Source organism: Aotus nancymaae, unplaced genomic scaffold (assembly GCF_030222135.1).
Source record: "Aotus nancymaae isolate 86718 unplaced genomic scaffold, 86718_ANA_hifiasm-v0.15.2.pri h1tg000040l, whole genome shotgun sequence".
NCBI lineage: Eukaryota > Metazoa > Chordata > Mammalia > Primates > Aotidae > Aotus > Aotus nancymaae.
In genome coordinates this window covers 9,278,338-9,294,588 of record NW_026988454.1, presented here as the reverse complement: position 1 = coordinate 9,294,588, position 16,251 = coordinate 9,278,338, and the positions used below count along the sequence as shown (strand labels likewise).

Below are 16,251 nucleotides of genomic sequence, written 5' to 3'. Positions count from 1 at the left end.
CAAGAAGCTTGGGCCTGAGGGCTCAGCAGTTCCCCCAGATCAGGTTTCAGGTGGGGGAGCCCGGCTCCAAACCCAGGGGGGCTGGCGCTCTGGAGCGTGCCCGCGCCACCCTGCTTTCTACCCCAGAGGGGCGGGCACCATGCAGTAAGTGCGGTGCAGTCACCCCTCCACACCACGGGGGTCCAAGCCCCTACTGCCCTCCAGCAGAGCACCGTGGGGTGGCCGAGGGCTGCTGCGAGCCTCTGCTGGCGGTGTCTCTCTCACCATCACTGAGATGTATCCAGGGGCATAATAGTCGTGGCAGGTTAAGGCTGTGTCTGTAGGGAAGGACTCATAAAATCCTGGGACCCCCTTCGATTCCTGCTGTGCCCAAGGCCAGTGGCGCAGGTCTGTGGCCTCTGGGGAGCCCCTGCCCTTGCCCAGAGGTCCAAGAGCTTATGTGTGTGCTTTCCACTCCCCCTTGATGGGGACATTTCAGGAGTTAATCCTTTAAATCTTGAGTTCTTTCTTTGGGACTTCTTATGTCCCAATTAATGTATGAATTAATACACAATTTTTCAGATTTTTGTGACTGAATTTTATGCTAAGCTTTTATCAGATTTTCTTAGGGGGCTGTAATCCAGAGCGTTTGTTCCCAATTCTTTATTTCATTATTGTCTAAATACCTCGATTCACCGTATGCCCACGGCCTTCTGCCCTTTTTGTGTAACTTCATCTTTTCTGGCCCTGCTCTCGGTGTGGTGACAGGAGTGCCACCAGATGGCTCAGTGGGTCCAGTTTTCTACTGACGTGAGAGGCCGCAGCTCACCTGTTATTTACTGTGACCTTGGAGAGTCCTTGTGACCCTGTCTGTGGGCATGAACCGTGATGTCCTGATGTCTGGGTTATGGACCCCGGGCACTGGCTGGTACTTAGCACTAGAAGGGGCTGCTGATGGCGGGAGGTGGTCAAGGTGCTGCAGAGCCACTGACTGAGGCGTCCAGATGCTTTGTTCCTTCCCTTGACAGCACCACCAGCCGAGTTCTTATCTTTCTATGGCTTGCTGAACTTTTATCTCTACACCTTGGCCTTTGTGTATTCTCCGTCGAAGAATGCCCTCTATGGTAAGCCACCCTGGGGTCTGGGCTGCTGGCCAGGTAGCAGGCACAGAAGCCTGTGTTCACCACGACCCACTTCCTGGTTTTCCCATTCATGTGGGCACCATGATGCCCAGTGATTTCTCTTGGCCGAGAGACAGTGAGTTTAAATGCTGAGCTCTGAGACGAGTTGGGGCCCAGCACACGTGGCGCCTGTGTCATGGCATTCCCACGCAGCATTGATACACTCACTTTGTTAGTGGGCCCTAGCATAGCCACAGGTCCATCAGCCATACGAGTCAAGTCTGTCAACCACAGACAGTTCTCAGCTTATGCTGTTCAGTTTGGGAATTTTTTTTACTTTACAGTGGTGCAAAAGCAATTCATATTCGAGAGGAATCGAACAATTCTGTTTTTGTTTCAGTACAGCATTCAATAAATTCATGAGATAGTCCAAAGTTTTATTACAAAATAGGCTTTGATCCCAGCAGTTTGGGAGGCCAAGGTGGGAGAATTGTTTGAGGCTGGGAGTTTGAAACCAGCCTGGGGAACAAAATAGAGACCCCTGTCTCTAGAAAAAAATTAAAAATTAGCCAGTTGCGGTGGCATGTTCCTGTAGTCCCAGCTACTCGGTTGGCTGAGGAGGGATGATTGCCTGAGCCCAAGAGGTGAAGCTGCAGTGAACTGTGAGCACGCCACTGCACGCTGGCCTTGGTGACAGAATGAGACCCTGTGGCTAAAAAAAAAATAGGCTTTGCATTAGATAATTTTGCTCAACTGTAGGCTAATGTAATAACATTTAAGGCAGAATAAGCTAAGCCATGATGTTCAGTGGGTTAGGTATAGTCAATGCATTTTAATGATATTTTCAATTTAACAATGGATTTATCAGGACATAACCCCATTGTAAGTCAGGGACCATCTGTAGTAGTGTTGTTACCATTAAAAAAAAAGCCAAAACATACAAAAACAGTCATCTGGAAATGAAACCAAAACAACCCTCTTGCACAGGGAATGAAACGGAGGGGAGCCCTCTAGAACACAGGCAGGCCCGCCCCGTGCCGAGACATCTTACCATGCGCTGCCACTTTCCCAGCTCCTTCACGAACGGCATCTCACTGAAGCTTCACAACAACTTTATGATAAACATGTAATTGTGCCCATTTTACACAAGAAGGCATTCAGAAGCAGCAGCTCACTGCACGTCCAGGGACTGGGTGGGGGGCAGGCATGGCAGAGCCGGGTCTCCTGGGGCCTGTTTTTGGCTCCCCACTCCCCATGTCAACAGGGACAGCTCATGTGTGGGCACCAGCAGGCTGCCTGCTCCTTCCCACAGGCCGCCTCCCTCAGCCTTCAGGACGCCCATGCCAGGCAGGCCAACCCATCCCTGTCTTGTAGATGAGAAAACAGCCTAATGAGATTTGTTGAGGTTCGTACAGACGTGGCAGCATCTGCGATTTGAGTCTAGCCCTTTCTGACTCCCGTCCTTTGTCGGGGACGGCGTCCTGCCTGTCCAGGCTAATCGAGTCAGTGGCTGGAGATGAAAATGCTCTTGTTTGCAGAGTCGCAGCTGAAAGACAACCCTGCCTTCTCCATGCTCAATGACTCCGATGACGATGTGATTTATGGGTAAGTCCCTGTCCCTTAGAAGGCTGGCGCACCTTGGGCATCCCAGTGTGGCCTTGCATGCTTACTTGAATGGGTTATTATTCTAAAATTATTTTCAAGGGATTAAAGCATTTACTTGGGAGCGTCCTGTGGCCTGTGGTTTTCTGTTTTCCCAGTATTCGGGCTTAGATGTGGTGGTATTCCTTTCTTTTGGATACCTGTGGGCTGTGGTGGCCACAGGAAGAACTCTGCTTTCTGGACTGGTGGGCCCTGGGGGTCGGGTGAGGAGGACAGGGTGAGCAGTAGCAGCTGGTGGTGGAAGATGAGTGAGTGAAGCTATGAGCGTGTTCCTGCTGGAATGGCATGTCAGTGCGGAAGAAGAAAATAAAGAGCTGTCAGAAGTCAGACAGTCTCAAAGGTCTCTTTGCTAACAGGAGTGACTATGAAGAAATGCCTCTGCAGAACGGCCAGGCCATCCGGGCCAAGTACAAGGAGGAGTCAGACAGTGACTGAGCCCCTGCCAGGCCAGTGAGGTGACAAGGTGCCTGGATGCTTTCCCTGGTGACTGTTTCCCGACCGTCCCATTTGACTTTTCTTCAGCAGAGATTTCCTGTTCCTTATTTGTTTACATATTTTTTAAAGGAAAACCAAAACCGAAGGCAAATTTAAATGTTTAGCCAAATTTATTGTCATGGTAGCTGTGAGAAGAGAGGCGCTGATAAAAAGTTTCAACAGCCAAATCCTTTTTACAAAGATTTCAGATGAGAATGCATGTTTTCAGTGATGAGGAGGAAATTACCCATTTTTAGTGGAGTGAATTATGTACTTTTTTTTTTTTAATCATTCACTGATTCCAGGTTCATGGGCAACCCTGTGACTAGGTCCACAGCATGACAGCATTACTCGCTTGCTTCCCTTCTCTATGGTAGTTTTTTGACCCTTTCAACTCAAAGGAAGCCTTTTTTGTGGCTGCTTCAGGGCAGTCCTTCCTTATTGAGCGGCTAGCGCCCTGGGTAACCAAGTGGCTGAAGTGATGGGTCACTTACATAGACTGCGCTTTGTGCAATGTGTGAGTTACGACTCCTCAGGGAATGGAGGATGCCTGGGTTCCAACCCTCTACATCACCACAGGGGAAGTGATAGTGTGGAGTTTTGGGGAGGGTTTGATAAGCTGAATAAGGAAAGGCTAAGGTAATTTGCAGGTTACCAACTCCCGTCGGGAGGGTCTTATTGCCATGGTGCTTTTCAGGGGCCTGTGTGCGCAACACATGACTGTGAATGATTTCTCTGTGGCGGGTGTGGGCAGGAGAGGAACCCTTACTGTAATAAATAGCAGTTTCTGCAGTTCTGTTGAATATGAAATGCCATAGAGTTTTTTTTTTTTTTTTTTTTTAATTAAATAAAAGCTAAATGAAGGCCCGGGCGCATTGGCTCACACCTGTAATCCCAGCACTTTGGGAGGGTCACTTGAGCCTAGGAGTTCGAGACCAGGCTGGGCAACATAGGGAGACCCCATCTGTATAAAATATTAAAAAAAAAAAAAAAAAAAAACTAACCAGGCATGCTAGGGCATGCCTGTGTAGTCCCAGCTACTCAGGAGGCTGAGGTGGGAGAACTGCTTGAGCCCTAGAGGTTCAGGCTGCAGTGAGCCATGATTGTGCTACTGCACGCCAGCCTGGGTGTCAGAGCAAGAACCTGTCTAAAAATAAAGCTCAATGAAAGATTGATCAAATTTTTTTTATTGCATTTTAGGTTTTGGGGTATATGTGAAGAACATGCAAGATTGTTGCATAGGTACACACATGGCAGTGTGATTTGCTGCCTTCCTCCCCATCAGCTATATCTGGTATTTTTAGATTCTTTATTGGCAAAAGTTTATATTTTGAAGCAAAAAGAAAAATGTTTTAAATGGTTCATGGGAAACCTAGTTGGGTAGAAGGCAGCTTGTGCAGAAGGGGTTCCCTGTCCTCCATGCGTCACACAGCAGTCAGGTAGGGACAACGTCCTCCATGAAGTCCTTGGCACCGCTGAATCTGTGGCATCATACAAGGGCCTGGAGCTTCCCCGTTCCTTTTAGTCAAGTCTCCATATAGAAGGCTCATGTGGACATCTCCCTTACTTTTCCCCTTGACCTCTACAGTCACACCTCTGTTAACGTCCGGTAACTGTGGGTAACCTGACTGATGCCATCTTGGTGAATTGAGGTCCAGAAGATGATAGTTCCGAAACGCAAGCAGTACCCAATTTTTTCCTTCATCTATGCACTGACTCATATTGCCATGCAGAGCTTCAAATTATCATCCATGTTAAATAGTGCTAGGATCTTAGAGATGTTCATGGGAGACTATTTGTTAAGACTCTGTATCTTTCCTTTTAATTTAAACTTTAGTGATACTTTTAATATGGAGTCCATTCACATTTGTTTAAAAAACCTTGTAAATATGAATATTTAAGACAAGTGTTAATTGCAAGGGTAACTCAAGTTTACATGATTTTTAAATTTGCAATGATGTGGTGACTTTTTTTGATTTTGTTGGAAAAAAATTTTCTGTTACCAAATTTTACAACTTCTAATAAGACTACTGTAACGATAATTTTATGTAAACTAATGAAGACTTCTGCTGATTAACATATTCTGTGATACAGTTTACAACTTTTAATCATTATAAAATAATCATCCATGATTTGGAATGCTGTTATTTATCAGTAAATGTAAAATATTTGAGGCATTTAGCCATACACACACTAGAACTTTTTAAAACTTATCTTTGTCCTATACTGTAATTATAAACTGATGACTATTATCTTTATACATTGAGTCTTCATGGCATCATTGAAATGAAAAATATGGGATTATTTATTCACTTTGTGTAACTAAGTTGGAAATAAGAAAAAAGAATACTTAAAGGGAAAATGTTAGTCATGTATTTTCAACTTGTTTTCCCTGGTATATGACAAATACTAACATACTACATACCCCATGTAAAATTTTGCTTAAACTCTATAGCAATTGGCATGTAGAATATGTGCCATAAGTATCAGGTTAAAACACTAAAGTCTGCCAGAAACTTTTGACAGTAGCAAGAAAATTGTCTTTCTGTGAGGAGAGTTTTGCAAACTGAAAGGGCTGACTTTTGTTTTTTCATGGTAATGGCATGAGTAACATCATCTCTGGGATTTTTTAATACTGGTCCAGTCTAGGGGAACTGGAAGATGCAGAGATACTTGTTTCCCTAGGGAGAGCTTCGTTATCCATGTGGATAATAAGTCTGCTTGATTTATTATTAAATCATTACAGCAGTGATGTGGTGCCATTTTTCTCTCTCAAGCCCCATTTGAAAGGCTAGAGAAGGGGAGATATATACGATATTCAAGGTAGGGTGGTTACTGTACATAATTGCAGATGGCAGTCAAAGCCTAGATACATTATGTAAACCCAACCCACTAAATGGGGAGGTTACAAGACAAATGTCACCAGCGTCAAGTATTTTATGAACTATTTACTGAGCGTAGTTGGGTTAAATAGGTTATAATGTGGTAAATTATTTCCTGAATCCTTTATCATAGGAAAAACATCCTCACAAAAGGGATGTCTCTCTCAACACTTCGTGAAGATGAGACTTAAAACATTAAAGTGTATTTGTGTATTTTGAGTGTTTTAGAAACCAGTTGCCTTAGAGGTTGGACTTTTGGGGCGGGGGGTAGATACAAATCTTTTCCCCTGGCTGAAGGGAAGTTGTGTTTGTCTGTGACATCTTGTGATGCTGTTTATCTTGGTTTGACATTGGAGATACGCTGGTAACCATATTATGAAACAGAAGAATTTTCTGCTACTGAAAACTGCCTTTTTACAAAATGACTGTAAATATTTGTAAAAATAATACTAAATCTTAAGCCCAAAGGGAGAGGTAGAGCCGTGTGCGCGGGTGTGGAAGGAGAGGCAGGGCCGTGTGCGTGGGTGTGGAAGGAGAGGCAGGGCCGTGTGCGCGGGTGTGGAAGGAGAGGCAGGGCCGTGTGCGCAGGTGTGGAAGGGTAGGGCCGTGTGCGCAGGTGTGGAAGGGTAGGGCTGTGTGTGCGTGTGTGGAAGGAGGGGCAGGGCTGTGTGCGCAGGTGTGGACTGTCTGTGGAGCACAGTACCACCCCATGACAGTTGTTACTGTTATCAGGCAAAAATGAATGTTTATGGTAAGTTCATGTTTTGTGAATGGCTTAATTCTGACACTACCCTTCTGCTAAATGTTAATAAATTTTTAGTATTCACTTTTGTGTCTTACTTGCTTTTTGTGTGTGGAGTTAATTTGGCCTTGCAGACATAAATGCTTTAATAAAGCAGCTTTGGAGACAATGGCAGAGCTTTTCCATTTCAGCAAGCAGAGATGGAGGTGTCTTTATTGCCATGTCCACGTGGCCTGAGGAAGAGCACTGAAGATGGAAATGAGTCCTGGGTTTGGGCCCATCTCCCTACCTACTTGGATGTGTGGCTTTAAACCCATCAGATAACTTCCAAACACATTTTCTGATTTTTAAATGGCTGCAAATTGTTGAGGACACAAAATGATTGTGGAAGCCTTTTGTAAGCAAGCTACGAAGTACTAAAACAGTCTGTGAATGCTCCAGAGGAGAAGATGGGATTAACAGTTAGGGTGTTACAGCTTTGGGCAAGTGTGAGTTAGAGCTCTCTGGCTAAGAGACTAGAAACTGGCTTGCCCACCTCCCACCCCTTAACCGTGAAAAGAGGAGGTTTGCTTAGGAATGGTGGCTGTGAAGCCCAGGGGTGGAATCTAACCAGAACCCAACAGAGCCTTCAGGATCCTGATCCCATGGGTGAAATGAGTACACCATGGAGAGGACCACAGCAGAACTGCAACTTCTTTTTTTTTAGTTTGTTTTATGGATTCTGAAGCCACTCATTAAATACCAGGAAATCATTTATGGTACTATGCAATAGACTATGAAAAACCCAACAGACTTTAGATTTGGATAATTTATTCTAACAAAAGTATAAAGTATGGAAAACTAGTGTATTTGAATCATTTCAGAGAGTAGAGCAAGTTTCACACTAGCAGATTTCAGATTTTAGCACCTTTGAAAAGAAATATTCAGAGTTAAGACAAGTGGCAACGCAAGCTGCAGGTGACCTACAGGGACACTCATCTGACTTCGGTGCAGTTCACATCACAGTGCGGTCATTTGGTTTTTTTCTCTACATTTTGACAGTGCCACAAAACAAAGAGAACGAGAAAAGAGTTCACTGAATTCGTGGCTGGTGGTTAGAGAATGAACTAGAGACAAAAGGAGAAAGGTCATAGGCTGGACTGCAGGTCAAATAGACAGTCCAAAGGCGCTGACGATGCAGTACATGGTCTTATTCTCCCATCGCACGGTGCAGCTCCCTGCGGGAGGACAGAATAGCATCTAAGACAGGGAAAGCAGGCGGACTTGACGTTCTACTCACAATAAGGCCAACAGTCAAATACCTATGTCTATACTATGCAAGTCTATCGTGAAATGTTTTAAAAGGTGCTAAACATGCATTGCATTCAAAGATACAAAACATCCAATCAAAACACTGCTTTTAGATGATATATATCAGCGTAATCCAAGAATTTACTTGAAAACTTTCAGGGAAAATGCACACAAAACTTCTCTAACATGAATGAAGATCATACCGTCAGTGGAGCTGTCCCAGAAGCAGGAACTTGCTGTATGTAATCCCGCTCCATTCTTCTGCATAATTACACAGGTCACTTGAGTTAAAACAAACTTTTATTAGAGAAATCTACTTGGTAACATAAATGTCATTTTGTCCACTTTTAGCAAATGTACATAGCTCCACATGGTTGATGTTTTCAATAAAACTATAGGGACAGATCGCCTTCTTTGACTATATTGACATATAGGTGCTCCTTAACTTATAATGTCCCATAAACCCATCATAAATGGACAATAAATGAAAACGTAAGTTGCAGATACACTTAATAGCCTGGTAAATCCATCATAAAGTCATCAGTTGAACCACTGCAGGTGGGTGGCCCTCTGTACACACTTCCTCTATGCTTCACCTGTTCTAAAAGCATCTGATGGGACCTCATGTAAGATCCTGCTTCACATACGCCCTGCAATTGTACCAGCAGCCAAACGGTCAAGTGTGCTAACGTATACTCCACACGTGACCAACCCCGACCAGGAGCCTTCCCTGAGGTGAGGCCACGTTGTCTGTTGTTTCTGGTACTGGACACACCTCTGATCGGTGTTAAAGAACTATCCCCTGAATATACAAGAAACAAAAATCCATTACCAATGTATTTAAATGGTTTTCCCAGCTTGGTGAGTTGGCTTAAAGTTTGTTCTACTACATTTGTGGTCCATTGGTTCACTTTGCTGTGTTGGTAAGCGTTACCACCAATGGCGCTTTCTATAGCCTAGAAAACAGCAAAAGTGTGTCATGGTTACGCAAATGCACCCCCACCACCTTTCAATTATAAGTGATTTATGAAGTTTATTTTTAATCATGAGGATGCCTCTGCAAATACACTTTTTGTTTAATAGCATTACATTACATTTAAGTAAGTTTGATATTTGCTTTAAAAATTCAGTCTGTCAAATTATACATTTTGACCTAATAATTGCATTTAATACTCACTATTATTAACATTTATAGGTAAATAATACATTGTTTTCTTGTTGAGGCTAGAAAGTATTTTACCTATTCATTTTTTAAAACATTTTATCTAATACTACTTAACATATACTAATACTGTATTTTAGATGAATTGTATAATTTGTACAACTGATAATACATAAACCTATCCAAATAATCATCTATTAAAAAATACTTCTTTTATCCAGCATTGTCTGGGAATATGTTATCATGTTAAGTGCATTTTTCAGATAACTAAAGAAAAGCTCTTTATATTCCAGAACTTATTTTAGGTTTGTGATTAAAATCTTTTTTTTTTTTTTCCTGAGGCAGGGTCTCCCATTGCCCAGGCTGGAGGGCAGTGACGCAGTCCTGGCTCACTGCAGCCTTGACCTCCTGGGCTCAAGCAATCCTCCCACCTCAGCTTCCCCAGTAGCTGGAACTGCAGACATGTGCCACCACGCCTAGTTAGTTTTTTGTAGAGTTGGGGTCTCGCTCTGTTGCCCAGGCTGCTCTCAAATGCCTGGGCTCAAGTGATCCTCCTGCCTCAGCCTCCTAAAGTGCTGGGATTACAGGCATAAGCCCCAGCATTCAGCCCCAGTTTTTTCCTTTATTATACATTTACTTCTTTTTCTGCGCTATATTCTTTGGGGTTATCTATGCTCTTGCTAAGCTTATCGTTATGATACTGCCATCGTGTGATTTTCTGGGTCTTTCACTGTCGGTCCCCTTTCACTTGGATGCCAGTGAGCTTGCATCTCAGCAGCCTTCTTCTTTAGCCCTCACTTGGCTGTGCTGAAAACCAGGAACCTGAATTTCTATGGCAGTTATGAGCTAAAGTGAAAATAAAAACATTCAGTGAGGGCCAGGGTCTGTCCTCAGACAGGCAAAGAACACCAGCAGTCTGGGGTGTGAGCTTTGCATGGTGGCGACAGACGGGGATCTGATGCCTGGGGCTTGGATCCAGTGACCTTGCTTTGAGGACCTAAAACCTCCCTAGGTCACACTCTGCTTTCTACCTACAGACTGCCTATGGTCTCCCGGGGACTCCGAGCAGTCATGTTGCTCACAGGTCTGGCTGGCTTCTCATCCTCTGCTACTGTGCTCCCTCCCAGCTCAGAGGCTACAAGGGGTCTGGGGGGCCATAAGTCCTGGTTTAAGGGGACAGCAGTATTACTAGACCTGGGCATTGTCAAAGGGGGAGAAGGCTTTGTTCAAGCCAAACCTCTCCCTTCGCCAGCTCTCCACACATACTTTGAAATTCAGTTTTTCAGGGAGGAGGGAACCAATTTTGAATTTGTACAAATTGACTACTACCCAATACTTGGGTAACCTGAATACAGAATTACCTATTGTGAAGGCAAAAAAGCTATTGAAGCCAGTGATACAAGTTCAAGTAACACTGGAATGTCATCTCATGTTTCCATGTGGATTGGATTGGAAATGTGTACTTTTTTTTTTTTTTTTTTTTTGAGATGAAGTCTCACTTTTGTTGCCCAGGCTGGAGTGCAATGGCGTGATCTCAGCTCACTGCAACCTCCCCCTCCCAGGTTGAAGCAATTTTCCTGCCTCAGCCTCCCGAGTAGCTGGGATTACAGGCCCCCGCTACCACGCCCAGCTAATTTTTTTGTATTTTTAGTAGAGACGGGGTTCACCATGTTGGCCAAGTTGGTCTTCAACTCCTGACCTCAGGTGATCTGCCCACCTCAGCCCCAAAAAGTGCTGGGAATACAGGCGTGAGCCACCGTGCTTGGCGGGAAATGTGTACTTTTAATTGCATTCGCCACCTGGGAACCAAGTCAAAGCTGAGGCAGAAAGCAACTGAGGCAGAACTAGACTTCCCAACGAGCCACCTCCACTGTTCCCAGTTCTGGTGTAATCCACCCACCTTCCTGGTCCCTAATGTGATCCATGTGAAACTGTATTCAGACAATCATGAAAAGCAAACTTAGGATCCCGCAAAGCAACAGGAAAGTCATGCCTGATTCTCAACAATGTAAATGGTAAAACAAAATCATTTTGCTTTTGGATACTGGTCACAAACATAGGTTGTGTTTTTTTATTGAACACTAGTCAATAATTTACATTAAGTCCTAAATTACATATGAAACACCAAACAGTATCATTAAATTCAGATCATCTTACAATTTTCTTTTAGCCAATGGCTTTAATGTCTGTGCCCCATCTTACCCAGGAAAGGCAGGGAAGTTGACGACGACCATCTTTGGCTTCATTCCTACCCCAGGGCCCCTAGCTCTCAGCACCACTCCAGCCACACCCATCTCCTTCCACTTCCTCACGCACACCGTGCACCGCCCCCACCTCCCACGATGCTTTGTCCCCTCTTTTTGCTGCATTACCCCTATTTCTACTCATTCTTCAGCTTTCAGCTCTAAACAGTCCCTGAACTGCCTGGGTGGGTCACACCCCCCGTTCAGGGCTCTCACAGCACCACCTCTAGTGGCGCTTACCACACAGCAAATGCAAGTGGACCCTTTCCAGCAGGACTATTTGATGTGTCTGCCCTGCCTGCCCCACAGCTGTAAACTCCAGGAAGGCTACGCCTGCATGCTCCCTCTGTGTGTACTTTCTGAATGAATAACAAGCATCCCTTCTGTCTCATCCTCCTCATCAATAACACAAAAAAGTGTGAAGTTTAGGAATGTAAGAAAAATAAGCAAATAGGTCCCAGACTGGATCACCAGGTCTGGAGTAACTAGAAGGTGAATTTTCTTTTCTTTTTTTTTTTTTTGAGACGGAGTTTTGCTCGTTACCCAGGCTGGAGTGCAATGGCACGATCTCGGCTCACCGCAACCTCTGCCTCCTGGGTTCAGGCAATTCTCCTGCCCCAGCCTCCTGAGTAGTTGGGATTACAGGCACGCGCCACCATGCCCAGCTAATTTTTTGTATTTTTAGTAGAGACGGGGTTTCACCATGTTGACCAAGATGGTCTCGATCTCTTGACCTCGGGATCCGCCCACCTCGGCCTCCCAAAGTGCTGGGATTACAGGCATGAGCCACCGCGCCTGGCCCAGGTGAATTTTCTTTTCTTTTCTTTTTTTTTTGAGACGGAGTTTCGCTCTTGTTACCCAGGCTGGAGTGCAATGGCGCGATCTCGGCTCACCGCAACCTCTGCCTCCTGGGTTCAGGCAATTCTCCTGCCTCAGCCTCCTGAGTAGCTGGGATTACAGGCACGCACCACCGTGCCCAGCTAATTTTTTTGTATTTTTAGTAGAGACGGGGTTTCACCATGTTGACCAGGATGGTCTCGATCTCTTGACCTCGTGATCCACCCACCTCGGCCTCCCAAAGTGCTGGGATTACAGGCGTGAGCCACCGCGCCCGGCCCCAATTTTCTTAAACTTCCTCTTCATTAAGCCCTGGAAACATTTATTAGTATGCCAGGAGTCTTTTATGCTAAAAGGTTATAAAATCAAGTTTTGGTGATAGTAATAATGCTATGTGCATAAAATCCTTGTCTAATTTAAAATATATAATTTACATAATATTGGAGCAGTTCTTATCCAGCTATTTACTGAAATAAAACCTGTTATTTGAAACACCAAAACAGAGACTTGGTTCAAACAATTCCAAGACAGTATTTACAACATATCATTTTCTCTAATATAAGCTATAAACATTTAAGAACAGAGCATTTCTCCTCTTACCTCTTTTACAATGTTGCTCACTTCATCCACAACAAAAGCAGTCTGTAAGACAGAACATTCGGTTAAGTTTGATTTATTTAAAAGATATTTCCACTACATTGGTAAATGCAGATTTACGTAATGAACATAATTTAGAAATGAAGACCTTAGAAATAATCTAACTGGACTGTTCACTTTACCAAGGATGGATGGCATTGCAAGTCTTCAGAAACCAGAACACTAGAATACATGCACATAATTGAAAGGTGTTCTGTTTTATTTTTATTTATTTTTGATATGGAGTGTTGCTCTGCAGCCCAGGCTGGAGTGCAGTGGCGCAATCTCAGCTCACTACAACTTCCACCTCCCAGGTTCAAGCGATTCTCCTGCCTCAGTCTCCCAAGTAGCTGGGATTACAGGTGCCCTCCACCATACCTGGCTAATTTTCATATTTTTAGTAGAAATGGGGTTTCACCATGTTGGCCAGGCTGGTCTTGAACTCCTGACCTCAGGTGATCCTCCTGCCTCGGCCTCCCAAGGTGCTGGGATTACAGGCATCAGCCACTGTACCCGGCCCGTCTTGTTTTAATCATGCCACACTCTAAGATTTCACTGTAAACTAGAATTCAATCTTCCATTTCAACTGGCTGCTGGAATCATTAACCAATAGAGAGGCTTAATGAGTTGTTTGATTTTTGTATAAATTAACCGAATCTGCTGAAGCAATCCATTTAAGATGTAATTCTCTCTTCCCTGATGTAAACTGATTAGGAGGCCTGGCCTTGAGGAAATTTTTTTAAAGCACCATTAGTTGTAAACTTTACAATGATTGTATTATTTCGAGATAATTATTTTTCTTTCCCAGTGCTGCCCTCCTGCTCCAGGACTAACCACCAGCTGCCAGCATGGCCGTTCTCTGTCAGTGTCCGGATGACTCAGGAGATGGGTTGCCTGCAGTAATCTAGTGCCAAGAGTATAGTTTTCTTTCTTTCCCTTTTACACCTGGCAGATCTGAATGGGTGAAAGATCATTCTGAAAATAACATTGGTCAGGCACTTGCCTGCCAGTGTGCTCTTCACATGAGCACAAGCGTTTAAAATTACTGCAGAGTCACAGGAAGGGTACGTAGCTCCGGACATGCCTTCAAGAGGACCCTTCAAGAGGACATGCCCTAGGACCCTCAGTCAATGTGCATCTTGGGGGAATCAAGGCAGAGAACCCTGACTTGGCAGTGAGTCTTCCTCGCTGCCTGGCTGTTGTCCACTGCAGGCCCTGCCCTTTCTTTTTAGCGGGGTCAAGAGCTGACTGCCTGAAGCCGCCTCACTTGCTGTACTCAGACTGAAACAAAACCAACTCACTGAGTGAATGACAATTTGCAGTATCTTAGAAATTAGGTCATTTCTGGAAGCCTAAAGGATCCTTCCAAGTGATTATAGTGCCCTTAATTACAAAGGAAAGGTGCTGTATCACCTTTCATATGGTTAAAGTATGAAAAATGTTGAGGAACATTTTAAAGAATGTTTCGTGGAAAGCAGAGCGTTGTAATGAATCCAGTGAACAGTTTCAACTTCTCCAAGAAAGATGAATATTGAGTTGAGAGAATAGTTACAAAGGCCCAGGAATCTACATGAAGTTAGAAGAGACGCAGAAAAGGCTGCAGAGAGGCTGGTGGGAGGACCAGAAGGGGACCATTCAGTAAATACCTAAGGCATGCCTACTACAAGACAGCCATGGCCTCCACCTCCCAGAGCTTCCATCCCATAGGAAACACTGATTACACTGTCCAACCCCTTCATTAGATACATACGGAATTGAGATCTAGAATAATGAAGTCACTTAGCTACCTCATCTGTGGGAGCCAGAATCGGAACGCAGTATTAAGGGCTTCCCTTTACATAGCCATTTCTTTTTTTAGAACAGTTTTACTCGATATTACTACAATACAAGCCATTTTCCAATATTAGCAACAGTTTAAGGGAAAAGGTTTGTCCTTTGCCAGCTGCTCCTGAACCAGGTCTTCTCGTCATTATTCACTTGGTTGCCATCAGCATTCAGACACCGATTATGCCACTATCACAGGAAGTGTACGTTAGTGAGGAAATCAGATCAAAACTGAATCTACAATCAGTTCTTAAGTTTAAGCCTTAGTTTTATTTTCCCTGAAAATATTCCTCCTTAAATTTCATAAATGGTAAAATGTCCAATCTTACCAAATGTATCTATAGTTTTTATTTTTGACAGGTTTTATAATACATGGGACTCTGAATTTCAACGAGGATTATTCAGTAAGAAGAAAATGAGTGTTCTATCTCAGCTGCGCCCATCAGCTGTATTTCCCATGAGCTTGAAAGAAAGCCATTTAACGCACACGGTGCCGGTGGGTGTCTTCTGCTTGGCAAGATCGTGGGCTTTATCCTACTTCCTCAAGGAGGCAGTAAGAGACAGTTTTCCCCCAAAAAACGAGCTTTCTTACAGACAAACAGAAATGAAATATGCTACTCATTCCCAGCGCTGCGGAACCAGGTGAGGCCCGAGACAAAGGCGCAGGGTGGCCGGGACGCCAGCCCGGGGGGGAGGGCCTAGGGGAGAGGGTGTCACCTGCACCCCCGCGCGGAGAGGTCCAGGCCTCGGCGCTCCCAGCCCGGCCGCCGCGCCCCGCTCGGGGCTGCGGCTGGGGTCCGCCCCGCAGAGCAAGGGGCGGTGATGTCATCCTCCCGTGGAGCTCGGCAGCGGGCCGAGGGCGAGGCCCTACGGGAAGGCGTCTCTGCGCCGCTCACCCGGGCGCTCTTTCCGAGTCACGCCCGGTGCCGCCCCGCGCGGGAAGGAACTCATTCCCCTTCCCGCACCCGGTGCCAGGGAAACGGCAGCAGTACCCGGGCAGGCTGGGGCTGGGCGGAACGCCGGCGATCGTGAACTTCAGGCCGTGGGCGGCCGAGACCGGCCTAGCCGGGGGAGGGGGGCAGCCAGGGCTTTCCGGTCAAGACTGCGCGTCCTTCCACGCCCAGTGCTCTGGGCCCCCACCCTTCCGTCGCGGACCCGTCGGTTACCTCCTCCGCAGCCTGATAGTCTTCCATCTTTCCTCCGGCGCGTCGCCTCCGCCTCCCTGAGTGGTGCGGACTGCGCAGGCGCACTCAGGCCCCGCCCAAGGTCTGCCACGCCCCTCTCCGCTCGCGCCAGCCACGCCCACGCCCAGCTTCCGGGCCGCGCCCTTCCCTTCCCGGCTGCCAAGTGCAGGGACCCCGTGTCTGGGCGGGGCCCACAGGGTGGACCCTGAATTGGC

At 45.5% G+C, this 16,251-nt stretch overlaps 3 protein-coding genes across 13 annotated transcripts in view; 2 read left to right on the top strand and 1 right to left on the bottom strand.

Moving 5' to 3' along the window:
* TMEM181 (transmembrane protein 181) overlaps positions 1–6,944 on the top strand; it is a 108,858-nt gene extending 101,914 nt beyond the window's left edge. For all 4 annotated transcript variants that reach the window (XM_021670173.2, XM_064360497.1, XM_064360496.1 and 1 more), the window contains exons 15-17: positions 1,014–1,103; positions 2,639–2,705; positions 3,119–6,944. In XM_021670173.2, coding sequence (XP_021525848.2) covers positions 1,014–1,103; positions 2,639–2,705; positions 3,119–3,197 — 236 coding nt within the window. In that variant the 3' untranslated portion in view covers positions 3,198–6,944. The remainder of the gene's footprint in view (positions 1–1,013; positions 1,104–2,638; positions 2,706–3,118) is intronic.
* On the bottom strand, positions 27–16,088 carry DYNLT1 (dynein light chain Tctex-type 1). Of its 3 annotated transcripts, none has more exons than XM_064360499.1 (5): positions 16,019–16,088; positions 12,993–13,034; positions 8,983–9,106; positions 8,354–8,431; positions 27–1,812 (listed from the first exon to the last, which is right to left on the bottom strand). In XM_064360499.1, the coding sequence occupies exons 1-5, from the start codon at positions 16,043–16,045 to the stop codon at positions 1,541–1,543; spliced, it is 543 nt and encodes a 180-aa protein (XP_064216569.1). In that variant the 5' UTR covers positions 16,046–16,088; the 3' UTR covers positions 27–1,540. The 3 variants fall into 3 exon arrangements, with proteins under 3 accessions (XP_064216569.1, XP_012306846.1, XP_064216570.1); XM_012451423.2 differs by lacking the exon at positions 27–1,812 and adding an exon at positions 7,654–8,077 and having other exon boundaries at positions 16,019–16,086; XM_064360500.1 differs by lacking the exon at positions 27–1,812 and having other exon boundaries at positions 8,356–8,411; positions 16,019–16,087.
* SYTL3 (synaptotagmin like 3) overlaps positions 14,759–16,251 on the top strand; it is a 111,184-nt gene continuing 109,691 nt past the window's right edge. For all 6 annotated transcript variants that reach the window (XM_064360488.1, XM_064360489.1, XM_064360492.1 and 3 more), the window contains exon 1: positions 14,759–15,494. The gene's annotated coding sequence lies outside the window, so the exon portion shown is untranslated. The remainder of the gene's footprint in view (positions 15,495–16,251) is intronic.

Bases quoted from the DNA above. Each gene is read 5' to 3' on its own strand.
- DYNLT1 (XM_064360499.1), bottom strand. From the start codon at position 16,045: ATGGAAGACTATCAGGCTGCGGAGGAG. The intron at 13,035-16,018 runs GTAACCGACGGG...TCTGTCTTACAG, and splicing joins ACTATCAGGCTGCGGAGGAG to ACTGCTTTTGTTGTGGATGA. The intron at 9,107-12,992 runs GTAAGAGGAGAA...GCTGTTTTCTAG, and splicing joins TGAGCAACATTGTAAAAGAG to GCTATAGAAAGCGCCATTGG.